The sequence below is a fragment of the Penicillium angulare genome (genome assembly GCF_028827245.1).
Source record: "Penicillium angulare strain IBT 27051 chromosome Unknown utg000004l_segment0_segment0, whole genome shotgun sequence".
Lineage (NCBI taxonomy): Eukaryota > Fungi > Ascomycota > Eurotiomycetes > Eurotiales > Aspergillaceae > Penicillium > Penicillium angulare.
In genome coordinates, this window is record NW_026623163.1 from 7800029 (window position 1) to 7814588 (window position 14560).

General features: G+C 46.8%; 4 protein-coding genes across 4 annotated transcripts; 2 read left to right on the forward strand and 2 right to left on the reverse strand.

Annotated features, from left to right (window-relative positions):
- Window positions 1-4577: 4577 nt before the first annotated feature.
- On the reverse strand, window positions 4578-7776 carry nut1 (putative RNA polymerase II mediator complex subunit Nut1; the record flags this gene model as incomplete). Its single annotated transcript, XM_056923038.1, has 3 exons — window positions 4578-5698; window positions 5759-6290; window positions 6349-7776. 3 exons carry the CDS (start codon window positions 7774-7776, stop codon window positions 4578-4580), a joined length of 3081 nt encoding a protein of 1026 aa, XP_056781075.1.
- Window positions 7777-8305: 529 nt separating this feature from the next.
- N7478_006825 (EthD domain-containing protein) lies at window positions 8306-8781 on the forward strand (the record flags this gene model as incomplete). Its single annotated transcript, XM_056923039.1, has 2 exons — window positions 8306-8464; window positions 8518-8781. 2 exons carry the CDS (start codon window positions 8306-8308, stop codon window positions 8779-8781), a joined length of 423 nt encoding a protein of 140 aa, XP_056781076.1.
- Window positions 8782-9129: 348 nt separating this feature from the next.
- Window positions 9130-10156, forward strand: N7478_006826 (NmrA-like family protein; the record flags this gene model as incomplete). Its single annotated transcript, XM_056923040.1, has 2 exons — window positions 9130-9177; window positions 9242-10156. 2 exons carry the CDS (start codon window positions 9130-9132, stop codon window positions 10154-10156), a joined length of 963 nt encoding a protein of 320 aa, XP_056781077.1.
- Window positions 10157-10519: 363 nt separating this feature from the next.
- N7478_006827 (glutamate dehydrogenase) lies at window positions 10520-12197 on the reverse strand (the record flags this gene model as incomplete). The annotated part of the gene is made up of 3 exons (XM_056923041.1): window positions 10520-11725; window positions 11790-11920; window positions 12146-12197. The coding sequence occupies 3 exons, from the start codon at window positions 12195-12197 to the stop codon at window positions 10520-10522; spliced, it is 1389 nt and encodes a 462-aa protein (XP_056781078.1).
- Between the last annotated feature and the right edge of the window lie 2363 nt (window positions 12198-14560).

Consider the following 14560-nt stretch of genomic DNA (forward strand, 5'->3'; position numbering starts at 1 on the left):
TAAATGTAAAGGGGCAACTAACTGGTCTAGCAAGGTTCGCATAGAAATTACCCTAGGCATTTTCGCTCACACGTGTTCGAACTGCAATGCGGGACCACAATCCGGTTTCCCTGCAATTTCCCCTGAGTCGTAAGGATATTCGTCCGTGTGGGGGAGACTAAACCATCTCGGCCTATAGGAGGGGACGCTAGGAAGAAACGAGTCTTTCGCCTCGTGGACTAGAACGTTCTCACAGACAAAGAAAAAATTTAGAAGGAATCAAAGTGGCGACAGATAAGCTAGCGAAATCGTACATGCAGGAGTCAAGCTTAATGCTGGAATTTTAGTTATCATATGGAAGATGCGGACGGCTGGGTAGATGACAGCGCTTTTTTTCGAATCCTAATAAACACAAACATCCCCTGGCCATGGCTTACCCCCCACTCTTTCCGCGCCACGGTTCATGGGACGGGATAACATGGGCTTAATAGATGATAGGTCTCGCGTCATTGTTCTTATCATGATACTGAGCACCCTAGCAATTTGACGGGAGGTTAAAAAGAAAGAAAAGAAAACACGAGATCATCGGTCGCATTCACTGGATCGCATGACGTGATAAAGCACTTCATATTCTCATTTAGAAAGATTTCCGAATGATTGCCCAGGGCGCTGGGAAGCAGCTGTTTAATGGGGTGTTCGGTGTGAAGCATGGCATGATCATGATGGTATTGTATTCCCATAGTTTGGTTGTGAACCCCCTGGTGTGGGAGAAGTTAATATACTGTGCCGCTCGAGGGCTCGGCAACGGTCGTCTTCATGGGTGGATAGTGGGTATAATATTCCAAGGTGAACGTACGTAGTACAGTACCAATACGATTTCTTGGTTACTGAGGTTTTGAAAGTGTTTACCAAATTTACATACAAGTTTTTGGAACTTGGGATCTTACAATTGCACTCATAAATCTGGATCGATTTCCCACCATCACCAGCTGACGGGCTTCTCCACGAATCGCGATCTGCTCCTCCACTGTAAAGCACAGATTCGCGGTTCGCGACTCTACGCCCCAGAGATCGGTTACTTGTTCCTAGGTGGGTGGCGAGGTGATCAGCTGTGGCCTGCGTAAGTGGGTGAAATGGGTGGATAAACCTGAACTTTCGGTCCTGCTCCGTTGCCTTACCCCATACAAATGCATGGGTGCAAAGTGCACGAGTCTTCAATCTCTTCAAAACCTTTCAGTTCTCAACTTTCCTTACACCTCAGAGCCACTTCTCGTCAAGAGAATCCGCTTATCAACCCCATCCACTCTTCTTTGTCTTTTTCATTCTAGTTTACCGAACTACGAACCTGTTGTTCGAGCAACCGCTCTTACTCTGGGTCCAAAGTGGATGCGCAATAACATCACTAACCAAGTCCTTTCTGTGGGGCTACTGCATCGACGATCAAGTGGACACTCTCACTCAGCCATCCCAACTCCATTCGCCAGCCAAAAAAGGAGATGGCCGCGGGACTTTTCTTTTTTGCCCCCTATCATGACTGCAGAACGTGTTCCCCCTCCACTTCGACATGTTCATCTTACCTTGGCTGGGATCGGGGACTTCCCTGGCTCGTTCTCACCGGTTAGCATTACCGTGACGAACCCCAAAACCCTGCAGAAGCGTAACGCTCAGCTCTCGTAGACTTCCGTGATATGTGATTTGAAATCTCATCCGATTCCTCTTCAACAGTTGATGCAACTCCAGGCACAAAATTAATTTTCCGGGCCTTTAGTACCGAGAAGGGTTAAGGTCCGGCAGTTCAGCGTCCGGGATTTCTTCCGCGACCCCAACTTACTATACTAATTATTCTTCGGCATCCTCCATGAAAAGGACCATCTTCCCCATAGGGTATGGTATCTCCCGACACCACCCCCTCCAAACCATCTGGATTGTGATACTAAACACGAAAGCGGCCAATCTCCAAGCCAGGAAACCAGTAGCGAGGAGAAAGGTGGTCTGTCAGCAAATCAAAAGATGAGCAGATCTGCACCCGTGTTCCTGCATGGGAAACCAGAACGTGCCCGAGCGCGCCCATGCATTTCTTCACCGACCCCAAAAAGCATGGTTCAGCTCCTGTCAAATCATGCAAAAGACCCTAGCGGGCAGCACAAAAGTTCCCACTTTGTGCGCTTTGTGGCAGAGACTCCAGGCCAGACTCGTCCTTGTGGCTACACGAAGGAATAGTGGACTCCGACCGCATAGAGAAAACAGAAAAAGAAAAAAGCACGCATGATACGGAGTAAATACCCCCATTTTCAGAAAATCAGCGCCCCTCGCGGGAAGATTGAGTTCATTACGGAGAACGTCAGGGGGCGTCTCCATCATTTAGATGATCCAGAGTACCGGTGTCATCTAAATGATGATGTACAATGAAGGCGCTCATGGAAGGTCTAGAAAAAGACATCGGCAGGCGCCGTCTCATTCTAGAGCGAACAGCGCGAACTCTTAATGGAGAAAAATCTAGTTTTTCTTTCCCTTTTCGATAGACGTGGGAAATGAGCAGGAAATATCTTCCAAGTCCAATCGCATTGGTCATGAACTAGATTGCCGTTCACCTTGAATTTCTCCTCGGGCTGGTCATGTCCATGCCTGATCGGGAAGGAGAAATTAGATGTCACTTGGTGCGGCCCGTTTCTTGGATGGGTTTGGTTTCATGGTGACAGGCACGGCAGCTTATGGGCCGCAGCATTGATCTCATGGAGTACTCCGATGGAACACTGCATTAGGAATTGTATATGAAATGCCAAGTGGATTTTACCATCATTCAGGGAATTGGATCCCGATGCTTTGGTCCTTATCCACTTAGACGGAGAGAGAGATATGGCAAACTCAAGATGAACACCAGAACGAGTTAACTCCTGTGGATAGCCTTGAGTTCCTACTAATTAAGACCCATAATAGGGGCGTGCCGCATAGTGTATATTTATTGTTGGTCAATTAAATTGTATAGTTAAATCGAAAAAAGAATGCGATCTAGCCAGAGTGGATATAAGATTTACAATGCCTTAGTTCGATGATGGAAATGGATGTTGAGTGCGAGCGTTTAATAAAAGTGTATTTTTGATCCTTCAGACATTTGACTTGTTCAAGCTAATATGGATAGTATTTGATTGAATGATTGATCAATAACAATTGAGTCTCCTATTTGAAGCGCATTGATTGTCATTATGCTAGTTGAATTGAATTGGATACTAATCTATATGCAATTCCTCGTTCCGGTGGCCTTTGAACTGATACTATAGAGTTTGCTCAAAATTTTCACATTTTCTATTGATATACCATGACGATGCTATTATTGAAATTGACTATATACATTGTTCTCCCAAGGGTTTGGTTGATAGTACCAATTTACTCCCACATAGTATTAAGTTAGTTATTTGGATTAGTGACATTTCCGAAGAATTGACATATCTCAGGGTACCTTGGACTGCCTCAATAAACATAAGTACAGTTACTTGTAACAGAATAATCGATCAAATATCTGATAGATAGAAAAACTTAAAGTTGACGTGTCCAGGTTATCATCCCTTGCATTGATCGCCTCCAACGGTATGCAGATGAACACGCCACAACAAACACGACAAAAGTACCCAGATTCTAGATCAAAAGAATTCCATAATTTGAATGAGAGCAAACAATGCAGGTGAAAGAATAGTATTGTAAGTCCAAATTTAGTGGGGCGCGAAGAAATAACGATTCGTGACGATATCTGTACATACAACCCGGGAGCAAGGGAACGCGTCTCCTCGAAGATTCCTCACGTCGGAGGGTAAACAGATTAATAACCCTGCATCCCATTGGAATGAGCCCTGAGGTATCCCTGTTGAGTGTCTTATCTGTCACTCCGGCTTCAATCAATTGCAATTGACTCTTTCTTTGCTAACGCACAATCGTTCCTACTATATCGATTAGACTGCTCGCTTCATTTAAAAAGGTACGAGATTATATGGCTATATCAAGGGTCACTTAACGAACTACTGACTTCTTAGATCTTTCAAGGCATCACATAGCCGACACGATGAACCTGACTCCCATCCTCGCCGCCCTCTCCATCTCCAGCATCGTGGCTGCTGCGCCCATGTCGAATATAGCCCCTCGGAAGAATATCCTTCCATCGGCGAGTTGGGTTATGGAGAAGATGCTCCCAAACTCTGGAATTCCAAAACTAGTCGGGAAGGTTGATAAAGTGACTGGGATCTGTAAGTTCTATCGCTTAATGAGAAGGCGGCTTGGAGCTATGTGTATCAAGGGCTGACGATGCATACTGCAGGATTGGAATTCATGAACTTATGCTCATGAACTTGAAGTGAATCAACTCGATAGACGAGGACGTAATTTCAAAGTCTTCATGCATAGACTTAATTTGAAGCCTACTACGTGCCCAGTTGTTCAGAGAAGTGTCGTGCCAATATTCAGTATTGATATGCGGGAGTTTTAATAATGATACCTAATGATGATATTCAAGTTATCGCAAGAAACACGCTTGAGTCCAACATTCAAGTTTGAACTTGAATGAATCGAATATATATGTATTTTCACAATGCCATCATGCCTCAAAGAAGTTAGAACATTCCTTCCATATCCAAATCCAAGAATTCGGGGTTCCCAACTGCCATATCTGCAGCATTAAGCACATCGTCAATAGCATCCATTCCGGCAGTCCCAGCATCCAGACCCATGTCCTGCCCCAGATCTTGTCCTACTCCGACATTGCCCTCCATTCCTGCAGCTGCAGCCGCAGCCGCGGCGTTATCAAGCATTTGATTGATATTATCCGAGTCATCGTCTACCATACCAGTACCACCAACCCCACTAGAAGGTTCGAGATCCATACGGTCTTGACCATCAACGCCGAGATCCATGTTTTGAATGATGTTACTGACATCAATATTAGAGACCTGGGATGGAGGAGCCATCAACACGCTAACGCGGCGCCAGAGACGAACAATAATCTCTGCGCGGAGTGAGTCCTTCTCCGAGACCCTAGGAACATTCTCATGCTGAACAGCTAGAGAATCTCTCAAGGTGAGAACCGAGCAACGAGGCGGGGATTCTTTTGTGAGATCCATGGGATGGCAAATACTTTGGTCCACAGCAAAAGACTCTGGCATCGGGGCAGATATAATTGCTGCTGCAATGTCGAGAGCTAAGTCTCCGCTGCCGGCTTCGGTTTGGGACTTTAATTCATCGAGTAAGATATCCAGGACACGCGAAGCGCCAAGAATACGAATCCCCGCTAGAATTTGACGATGAGAGTAGGACTGCGGCGCCATGTTTATATCGGAATTGGTACTCCAAATTACCATTGACTGTAAGGTATTTCGGATGCTCCCTGCCAAGCCACCTGCTGTTTGTGCTGCCCAGCCGTCGAGTTCTGTGCGATGACATGCGCCAACTCGTCGGAATGAGAGGTATGGATCGATCGCGTCTAGGACCGGTTTTATGTCGGAGCGAGACTGGTGCCTTGTTCGTACATCCTTCAGGCGTTCTTCGAGAGGACGAGCGGTTATGCTGAGAACGGTTTGATGAATTGCTTGCGCTTCACCGGAGATGGAATTTGGCTTGACCAAGGAGAGAAGTGTTTTCAAAGGAATTGTGGGTTCGTTCTCTGATTCCCAAATGTGGTTGCCGAGCCAAGTCAGGGCGATCACCAGTGACGGGAGTAAGAAAGGTTCAAGCAGATCTGGAGAAATGTTAGTCGATATTTTGCCTTGAGATTGGAGTGGCTATATCGTGATCTTACATTCAAGTCCCCCCTTTAATGTATCGAAATCCATCTTCTCCGACTCACAAGCCCCAAGACTTTGGTCGAAGAGCGTCGTCACAAGTAGGTAGAATTCCTGCGGGCTGCAAGAAGACATGGTTTCTTCGTTAATACCCTCTGCTATAAATAGAGCTCCAATCCATGCTCCGAGATCCTTATTTTGCTTGTCAGTGAGCTCGTGAAGCTTCTGACTGGAAGTGCCTCGGTCCAACAACTTCAATACGAAGGAATCGTTATTCGAAATCCCTAGGTCAGATGCGCTCAGATCGTAGCGATATTTAAAGGCAAGTACAAGTAATAAAATACTGCCGAATTCGTCGTAGACTGGCTGGTTCTCACTTTGCTCTTCGTCCCACCGCCAGGAGTCGAGGAGCATGCAGAGAGGCTGCAAGACCTGCTTTGTAGTCCGGAAGAGTAAAATTACATCCAAAGTTTGCGGGCGCCGGGAAAGAGCGTTGCAAATATTCTTCAATGCAATTGTTTCCCTCCCATTGCAAAGGTGAAACATAACCTACTGGAGTTAGTAAATAATTATTTGATGAGAATGTTTTCTATTTGACGACACATACCTCAGTTATCGCACCGACGATGGCCCCTGCATCTCCTTTCATGAACTCAATTTCACCAATCAATTGATCTACACGTTCAGGGGTATTGTTGATTTGAGAGATGAGCTCGTCCTTTTGGTACGGACCTCCCACAGGCAAGGTTTGCATCGGGTTTTCTCCCAGGAGTCGCTCGATGCTGGATTCCTGAACCAACCTATGAGATGCACAGGCAAATAGGAAATCCTGTCGAGCATCTGAAAGAATGCTACTGCCTTGCATCGAGAACATCTGGGACAAGGATGGAAACGAATTTGGGTCTAAACGGCTCAGCACTTGTGAGACACACATTTCCATATTAATCGGGACCATAGATGCGGCCGTCATAGCTGCGAAAAATGCAGGAAGCTTGTTGACCAAGAATGAGCGGAAGAGAAACATTGTCCGATTAGACTCATTGCGGTGCAGACCATTGCACAAGACATCGAAGGCAGCTGTGGTTAACTCTATGACAAGAACTTCTTGGTGACCCTCGTATCTGTTTGAGAGGAAGTTGATGAGCATAGAGTCATCGACCAACGGCCGACCCACTAGCATAGAGTTCAAGTAAATATAGAGACCAGCTCTGGTGTTAATGACTGGACCATTCATCACGGATGCTTCAAATTGAAGCGAATTGACGTTCATGCCTTCAATAGAATGATCCAATGTTTTGGAGGATTGTTCGCCATAAAGATTAAATTCTTTCTGGAGTGCATCAAGTCGCTGTCGAAGAGGCAATGAGACATCGACAGAGAGAGGAATATAGGCAGAGAGAGCCTGACCGAGCTTTTGCTTCAATCCCTTCAAAGCACCCCTTTGAGAGTCACTGGAAAGAGTTTCCAGCCCCTTTGTCGTACCCGACAGCGCAGCTAGTAGAATGCCAAGCGACTCAATCAACGAAATGGCATCGGGGGAACTCATCAGGTTTCCTTCTTGTTGTGACATATCTGGATTGTTGTTGTGCCACGAAACAACAGCAAATATCCATTCCACGGTAGCAGAATAAAGCTCAGCGGCTTCATTAACAGTCTGCGGCATAGCCCCAGTGGAGATAGAGAGCATAACATCTTGAATGACTTTGACATCGGTCATCAAAGTAGAAGTTTTGCTCCCGGGTTCATTTTTGTTGCGGATTGACGAATGTTTGAGAAGACTTGTTAATGCTGAAGACGATTTAACTTGTCCCGCCTTACAGAGGCCATCGACATAAACAGGGAGAAGTGGATCCCAATTGATGGATGATGTTCCGCGCGCTTCCAAAAGTAGATCAAGTAGCTCGCTTTCGCTAACATGAGAGCGGACGAGCATCAACTTCGACAATTCTCTGAACTCGTCCACGTCTATGCGATGCGCTAAACATTGGTGAAGGAAGTTCCTCCACTTTTCGGATGGTGCCACGTCCGGCAGCATTATGAGGGCATACACATAACAAGTACCCAATATAGACTATGCAGACGCGTATCTATAGCATCGGATTTATGCCGGGCATTCTTGCATCTGGCAGTGAATCAGGTCAAGATCAAGAACTTGCAAGACCAATGATTGGGCCGAGGGATGGCGTCCGGCTGTTTGGTAGTCACGTGGTACATTCTTTATCAAAAGATCACGTGGATTGAAAATTATCTATGTCCAGTTGGCGGTATCACTTATCGATAGAACTTATCGATAATGTTCTTATGCATCAGCGATATCCCTGTTTTTGTGAATTAAAATAATTGCAAAAGAAACCGACCATGCAAAGTTCTAGGCCTAGGGAGCCTTACAGTCCACATTCAAAATCTGGAATGCCCCTCTTTGGGCTCACGTCATACAAAGTACATAATGGGTTAGGCCGGCCATCAGCTTACCATTTAGCAATCAAGGACATCTCCCCCTCCATAGCAAGCCAAATAATAACTTCTAGTCATAAATTCGTGATAACGACCATCGATATTCCAAAATGACTGAGCTACAAGAAAGTCAACCAGTGAAACTCACAATCACCCATTATCGCAAGCCAGAACACACCCACGAAGCCTTCATCAAATGGATAACTGATGAACATGTCCCGCTCGCTATACCCATCTTCCAAAAGCACGGAGTGATCGAGTACACACTGGTTTGTACCTCTACCAAGAAATTCTATCTTCTCACAAACTAAACCCCACATAGTTCGTTACCCCACCACCTCTCAACGACTCAATGAGAGAGAGCCTTGCCGAGTATCAACCAAATTGGCAAATCGCGGACTTTGACTGCTTCATCGAGTATCAATTCCCCAGCATGGATGCTATTGGTGCGTTCATGACAGATCCTGAGTGGGCGGAAGTATTGAAAGACCAGGTGGACTGGGTTGATATTCCAAAGGCATTAGTATCTTTTGGACATTCTACTTCCTACATATTAAATGGAAGGCCCGTGAATGTGCCAAAATGACGATGAAAATACTATACAAATAGTCTGCATAATTTTTCTCTTTTCTCCACTTAATTCCAATTAGTATTTGAAGGACCCAACTCAAAGTGCTTCAAATCGGTATTTGCGGCCCCCAAACTGCGAAACGTAAGCAAAATGCCGGACACGCTGGAAATTGCCTAGATAAGGGGAACCATAATGTGGAGTGCACAGTTGTTACCAATTATTACACAGCTCTACAAGGATTAGGCGCTTTCCCTAGACAGGCAGGAAACGCGAATCCTGTTCATTGATATAAAATGAGCCTCGAAATCGCTTCATATCCCAGAAATTTCCTCTCATCTAATTATCAACATTCAAATCTCACCAATGATTATGCCTGACACCGTCGTTATCCAGAAAGTCGTCCTAGCAGGCGTAAGTCGTTCAATTCATTAAATCACAACCTGTAAATTGTCGCAGCTAATGAGAAATTGAACAGAAAGGCCGACTTGGCTCTATCGTTCTCGAAGAATTGCTAGAAGCCGGCTTCGATGTTAAAATCCTCACTCGGTCGGCCGCATCCCTCAAAGACGTACCAGAGGGAATAGCAGTGTCAGAAGTAGACTACAGCTCCGTCGGATCTCTTCTACAGGCTATAAACGGCTACGACGCAGTAGTATCAACTGTATCAGGACCAGCTTTATCGCTTCAAAAGCCCCTGATAGATGCATCCATCGCAGCGGGTATCAAACACTTCATCCCAGCAGAGTACGCCGTGAGCACAAAGACGAAGAACGGACCTAAGCTGCGAACCCTACCACCCTATGTGGCAGTCACTGAGATATACAAGTATCTCGAAGGAAGATCCGACAAGCTCCAATGGACAGTCGTTGCGCCCGGCGGATTCCTAGAATACAGCTTTGATTTGCCGTTTATCGTTGATTTCAAAAATCGGAAGATGGACATAATTGATGGAGGGGAGATCGAAACGAGTATCTCCTCGTTCCGAACTACGGCTAAGGCTATTGTGGGGGTCTTCAAGCAGCCTGGGCGGGTAGTCAATCGTTGTGTGCAGGTTCACGATACGGTTATTACGCAGAAGAAGATTTGGGATATCATTATGAAATCTGACCCGAAGCCTGAGACGTGGACCGTTGTTCAGCTTGATAGTGCTTCTCGGTTGGCGGAGGGTCGGGAGAGGATCATGGCCGGGGATTATAGTATGGAGGCCATTAGTTTTATGATGGCGGGTGCGTACTTTAGTCGTGATTATCAGAATTATTTTGCGGAGAATGATAATGACTGGCTTGGGATCGAGATGGCGCCGAAGGAAACACTGGAGGAGTTGGTGAAATTAAAGACGATTGATGGGATTAGTGGCATTGCGAGTGAGCAGATTGTTGATCATGCATGAGGTTCGCAGTGGTTTTATAGTCATTTGTTATTGGAGTCGAGCATTATCTTATCGTTTGTTTATAAAACTATTGTTTGTTTACAAAAGAAATCGAATAGATTTCAGGAGCTCAAAATTACAAATGCAAGTATTACGAGGGAAAGAAAAGGAGTTATTGAACAATTATCGTTCGATTCATTATCATCATGACGTTCCAAAAAGCAGACCAAACCCAGTAGTGATGCTTGAATGGGAATATCATCAAATGCAGAGAAACAGCCAGCGCCTCTACCCAAAAAAAAGTACCCGCTCAACAAAATTTGTAACAAAGAAAATGCGTTAAAGGACAATTTTGGTTTATCTTCAAGAGATAATTGTCAGGATTTACCACCAGTCACCGTGGTCCTTCATGGCCTCAGCGACCTTGGTGAAACCAGCAATGTTGGAGCCAGCAACCAGGGAAGGCAGGGAGCCCTCAGCGGTGGGAACGTACTCCTTAGCGGTGGCAAGACCGTTGTTGAAGCAGTCCTCCATGATGTGCTTGAGGCGGGTGTCCACCTCCTCGGAGGTCCAGGTGACACGGGAAGAGTTCTGGGCCATCTCAAGACCGGAGACAGCGACACCACCAGCGTTGGCGGCCTTACCGGGAGCGTACCAGATAGCAGTGGCACCCTGGTTACCCTCACGGTGAGCCTCGAAGACATCGATAGCCTCCTGGGTAGAACCCATGTTGGAACCCTCAGCAATGAACTTGCAGCCAGAGGCGATCAGGGCCTTAGCCTCCTCGCCGGAAACCTCGTTCTGGGTAGCGGAGGGAAGAGCGACATCGACACGGCCGGTGATGTTGGTCCAGGGACGGGCACCAGCAATGTACTTGAACTTGGAGCTGAAAGCAGCGGTGGAGGCGAGCTCGGAGATCTGCTTACGCTCAACCTTGATGGCAGCGATCTGGTTGATCTCCTCGGGGGTGAAGCTACCCTCCTCACCGCTGAGGATGAGAGCACCCTGGGAGTCGGAGAGGGAGATAACGGAACCGCCGAGCTCGATGACCTTCAGGGCGGCGTACTGGGCGACGTTACCGGAACCAGAGATGGCGACGCGCTTGCCGGCGAAGGACTCCTTGCCGCCGGAGGCGTACTTGATCATGTGGTCGACGTAGTAGACAACACCGTAACCGGTGGCCTCGGGACGGATGAGAGAACCACCCCAGCTCTGGCCCTTACCGGTGAGAACACCGACCCACTCGTTGCGGATCTTCTTGTACTGGCCGAACATGAAACCGACCTCACGACCGGTGACACCAATGTCACCAGCGGGGACGTCAGTGTCCTGACCGATGTGCTTGCAGAGCTCGGTCATGAAGGAAACACAGAAGCGACGGATCTCGTTGTCAGACTTGCCCTTGGGGTCGAAGTCGGAACCACCCTTACCACCACCCATGTTGAGGCCGGTCAGGGCATTCTTGAAGATCTGCTCGAAGCCGAGGAACTTCAGGATGGACAGGTTGACGGAGGGGTGGAAACGGAGACCACCCTTGTAAGGACCAAGAGCGGAGTTGAACTGGACACGGAAACCGCGGTTGATTTGGACCTGAACATTGATTGTCAGCAACAAAGCCAAGAAGAAAAAAACAGTAAAAAAGGGTTGGACATACATTGCCCTTGTCATCCTCCCAGACAACACGGAACTGAACAACGCGCTCAGGGACGGAGACAACCTGCAGAGCCTTGCGGAACTCAGGCTTCTTCTGGAAGAGAGTGGAGTTCTCGAGGGTGGAAGCGAGCTCTGTTTGCGAAGTGGATATGATTAGCTGAGAACTTGCCGAAGGACCACTTGCCGAGAATGCCGAATGGATAAAAGATTAAATCGGACAGAACCCGATCAAAGCTTTTTTTTGGAGGGGAGGAGGGGCATGCATAATTTGCCATTGGAAGACAAAAATCTCAAAAAAAAAAAGAGGGCTGGGCATTCGAAAGAAAGTGTATACGCTGGGAGAAATAAGAAACATACCCTTGTAGGCCTGCTCGAACTCGGGCTCGGAGGGGAGGTTCTGGGCAGTCATTATGGCTGATAAGGACTTTTTGATTTTTATATTCTTCTTCCGGGTATAGGACAAATAATTATTCGCACTTGGGCGATATTCAGATATTAAGTGGAAGAAGAAGAAGAGAGTAGTTGAAAGGATAAAAACGAAGAAGAGGGAATGTACAATTATATAGACCCGATGCGGAAGAGAGGGGGGGGCAGGAGGAGCAAGCCGGAGTCGGACGATAGAATGCGGCCAACGTGGAGTGGGAAGCAAAGACGGGAGTTGATCCTAGCAGTCCATCAACCGCGAAACTACGAGGGATGTTGCACAGAGGCGTGAAAAGGCCGTGTGGACATGGACAAAGCATGAAACCCAATGGTTTCCGTGGGAAGAACGTCCGAAATTCGGGGCCCACATAACAGATTTATCTTATGGTTTAAGGTCACAGAATTGGGGCTTATCAGGGTGGCGGCAGACTACGGCCTACTCTATTAGTGCCATCTCGGATCCACCATTCTTCCACTCTACTCGTTCCGTGTCAAATTCGTGAACCTCTTACTATGCTTCTCTCGGATCGGTCCTCTCCGACCATACAATTCACTATTGAGAACCCGAGTTTTTCCTTGTTTTCCTTCTGAATTTGTACAAAATCTTCAGGATGTGGAGGCTTGGGTCTAATTTATTTTTTCTACATACTGTACACAGTATATCTAGTACTCCCGTGATATTTTCCGGAATGTAACCTAGACACACAGAATAAACCCCTAGGTAGGGATTTAGATGATACAAAAAAATGCGGAGAGCGGGAAATTATAAATATGCATGACGCAGTGATATTCAATGCAGGATCTTCGTCTTTACTGTACATATTGGATTCGAGGATAATTCAGGACTAGGATGGAGGGAGCAATGCACACAGTCCAATTAGAATCCAGATGATTCCGCCACCAACTGCCTTGTTCGGTGTGATTTGCACTGTTTGTCTTGTTTGGCTGTGTTTGTCATGGAGGGGGATTTGCGCACGTGACCTCTGTACTGCAAGCGGCGAATCACATCGCAGATCCCCGACCCTTTTTCCCGGGAACCCCACAGACCTTATCTGTCCAGCCGCGGGTTTTCATGCAATTCTTTTTCATAACCGTTTGACTCACAGTAATCATGCACACTGGTCAATTCTTTATCTTTCTGGATGTTCACACCGGAAAAAAGCAACTACACAAAAGCAATTAAAATGACCACCCCCATCCTTAATATCCACCCCCTCATATTCGGTACATATGATTCCCCAACCTCCCGGGATGTTGGAGGGGTACATATGGAGGGGTAAATGGAGGGGGCTGAGCAGTGGCAACTCCGGACCTGAACAGGCAATGTCTGTGGAAAAGTCCAATAATTGAATATATCGATTGATATTTTACTTTGCACTAAATATTCTATATCATACTACCACTTAATAAAAAACCAAAGTATTGCCTCCCCTGCCATTATTTCCTGTACTATTAAGCCATGCCGCGCTCAGCGACATTATCCGGTCGCCAGTGATAGCCTTCAGAGGAAGCCCGGGGCCAGTCCAAGCTTCTCCGGGGCTTGAGTCGTCAGGCACAGAGAGCCACATCGTGTGATGCCAAGGGCTCAAACTAACCCTATTTGCTGCAGTTGCGCGATCGTTGGTACGGTACCTACTCCCCGGTGAGTGGGTTTGGCACAAGTGTTCTGTGGGACGGCTCATCACAATCCCGGCGGCACCCAATAATTCCTCTTGCCACGGTGGTCCTTCATGTTTGGTTCCATGTGTCCTCCGACAATCGCCTTATAATATTCAATGACTGATCAAACACTGATAATCCAATATTGACTTCTTCCCCTCACTGTCGATCAAGAACCAAAATTGAGGCTGAGCCTCCCTCCACGTCGACGGTCGACATTCCCGAGCCCATCAATTCGCGCCGGAATTTGTAGGTGCCCTCTCGGCCGTGAGAGTTTACCAATGAACGATAATTTCCGTTGGGTGTGTTAGAGCAATCATAGTCACGATCCACCTATACACTTTGTCAGCAATGCACACTCAAACAAGCATCATCAGCTATACCTATATGCACATGCACTATCCTCGCTACTGAATGGAGAAGAGCCGAGAGCGGGGCCTTACAGTACATAGAGTACGAATTACTGCAACGGTCAAGCTGCTGTAGACGAAAGGCGGGGTCCACATGCCTTCAAGTCAGGGACCAGTTCCGATTCAATGCGGAGCAAACTAAGTCTCCAAGTCCGGAGTAGTGTCTTCTTAGTTAAAGACACTAATCCCCTTAATGCGTGCTACTGCATGTGTGTTAATCTTATCAATCTATGAGGTGATTTGTAGTCTCTATGTGTCAAAGTTTCCACTTGGCACGCAC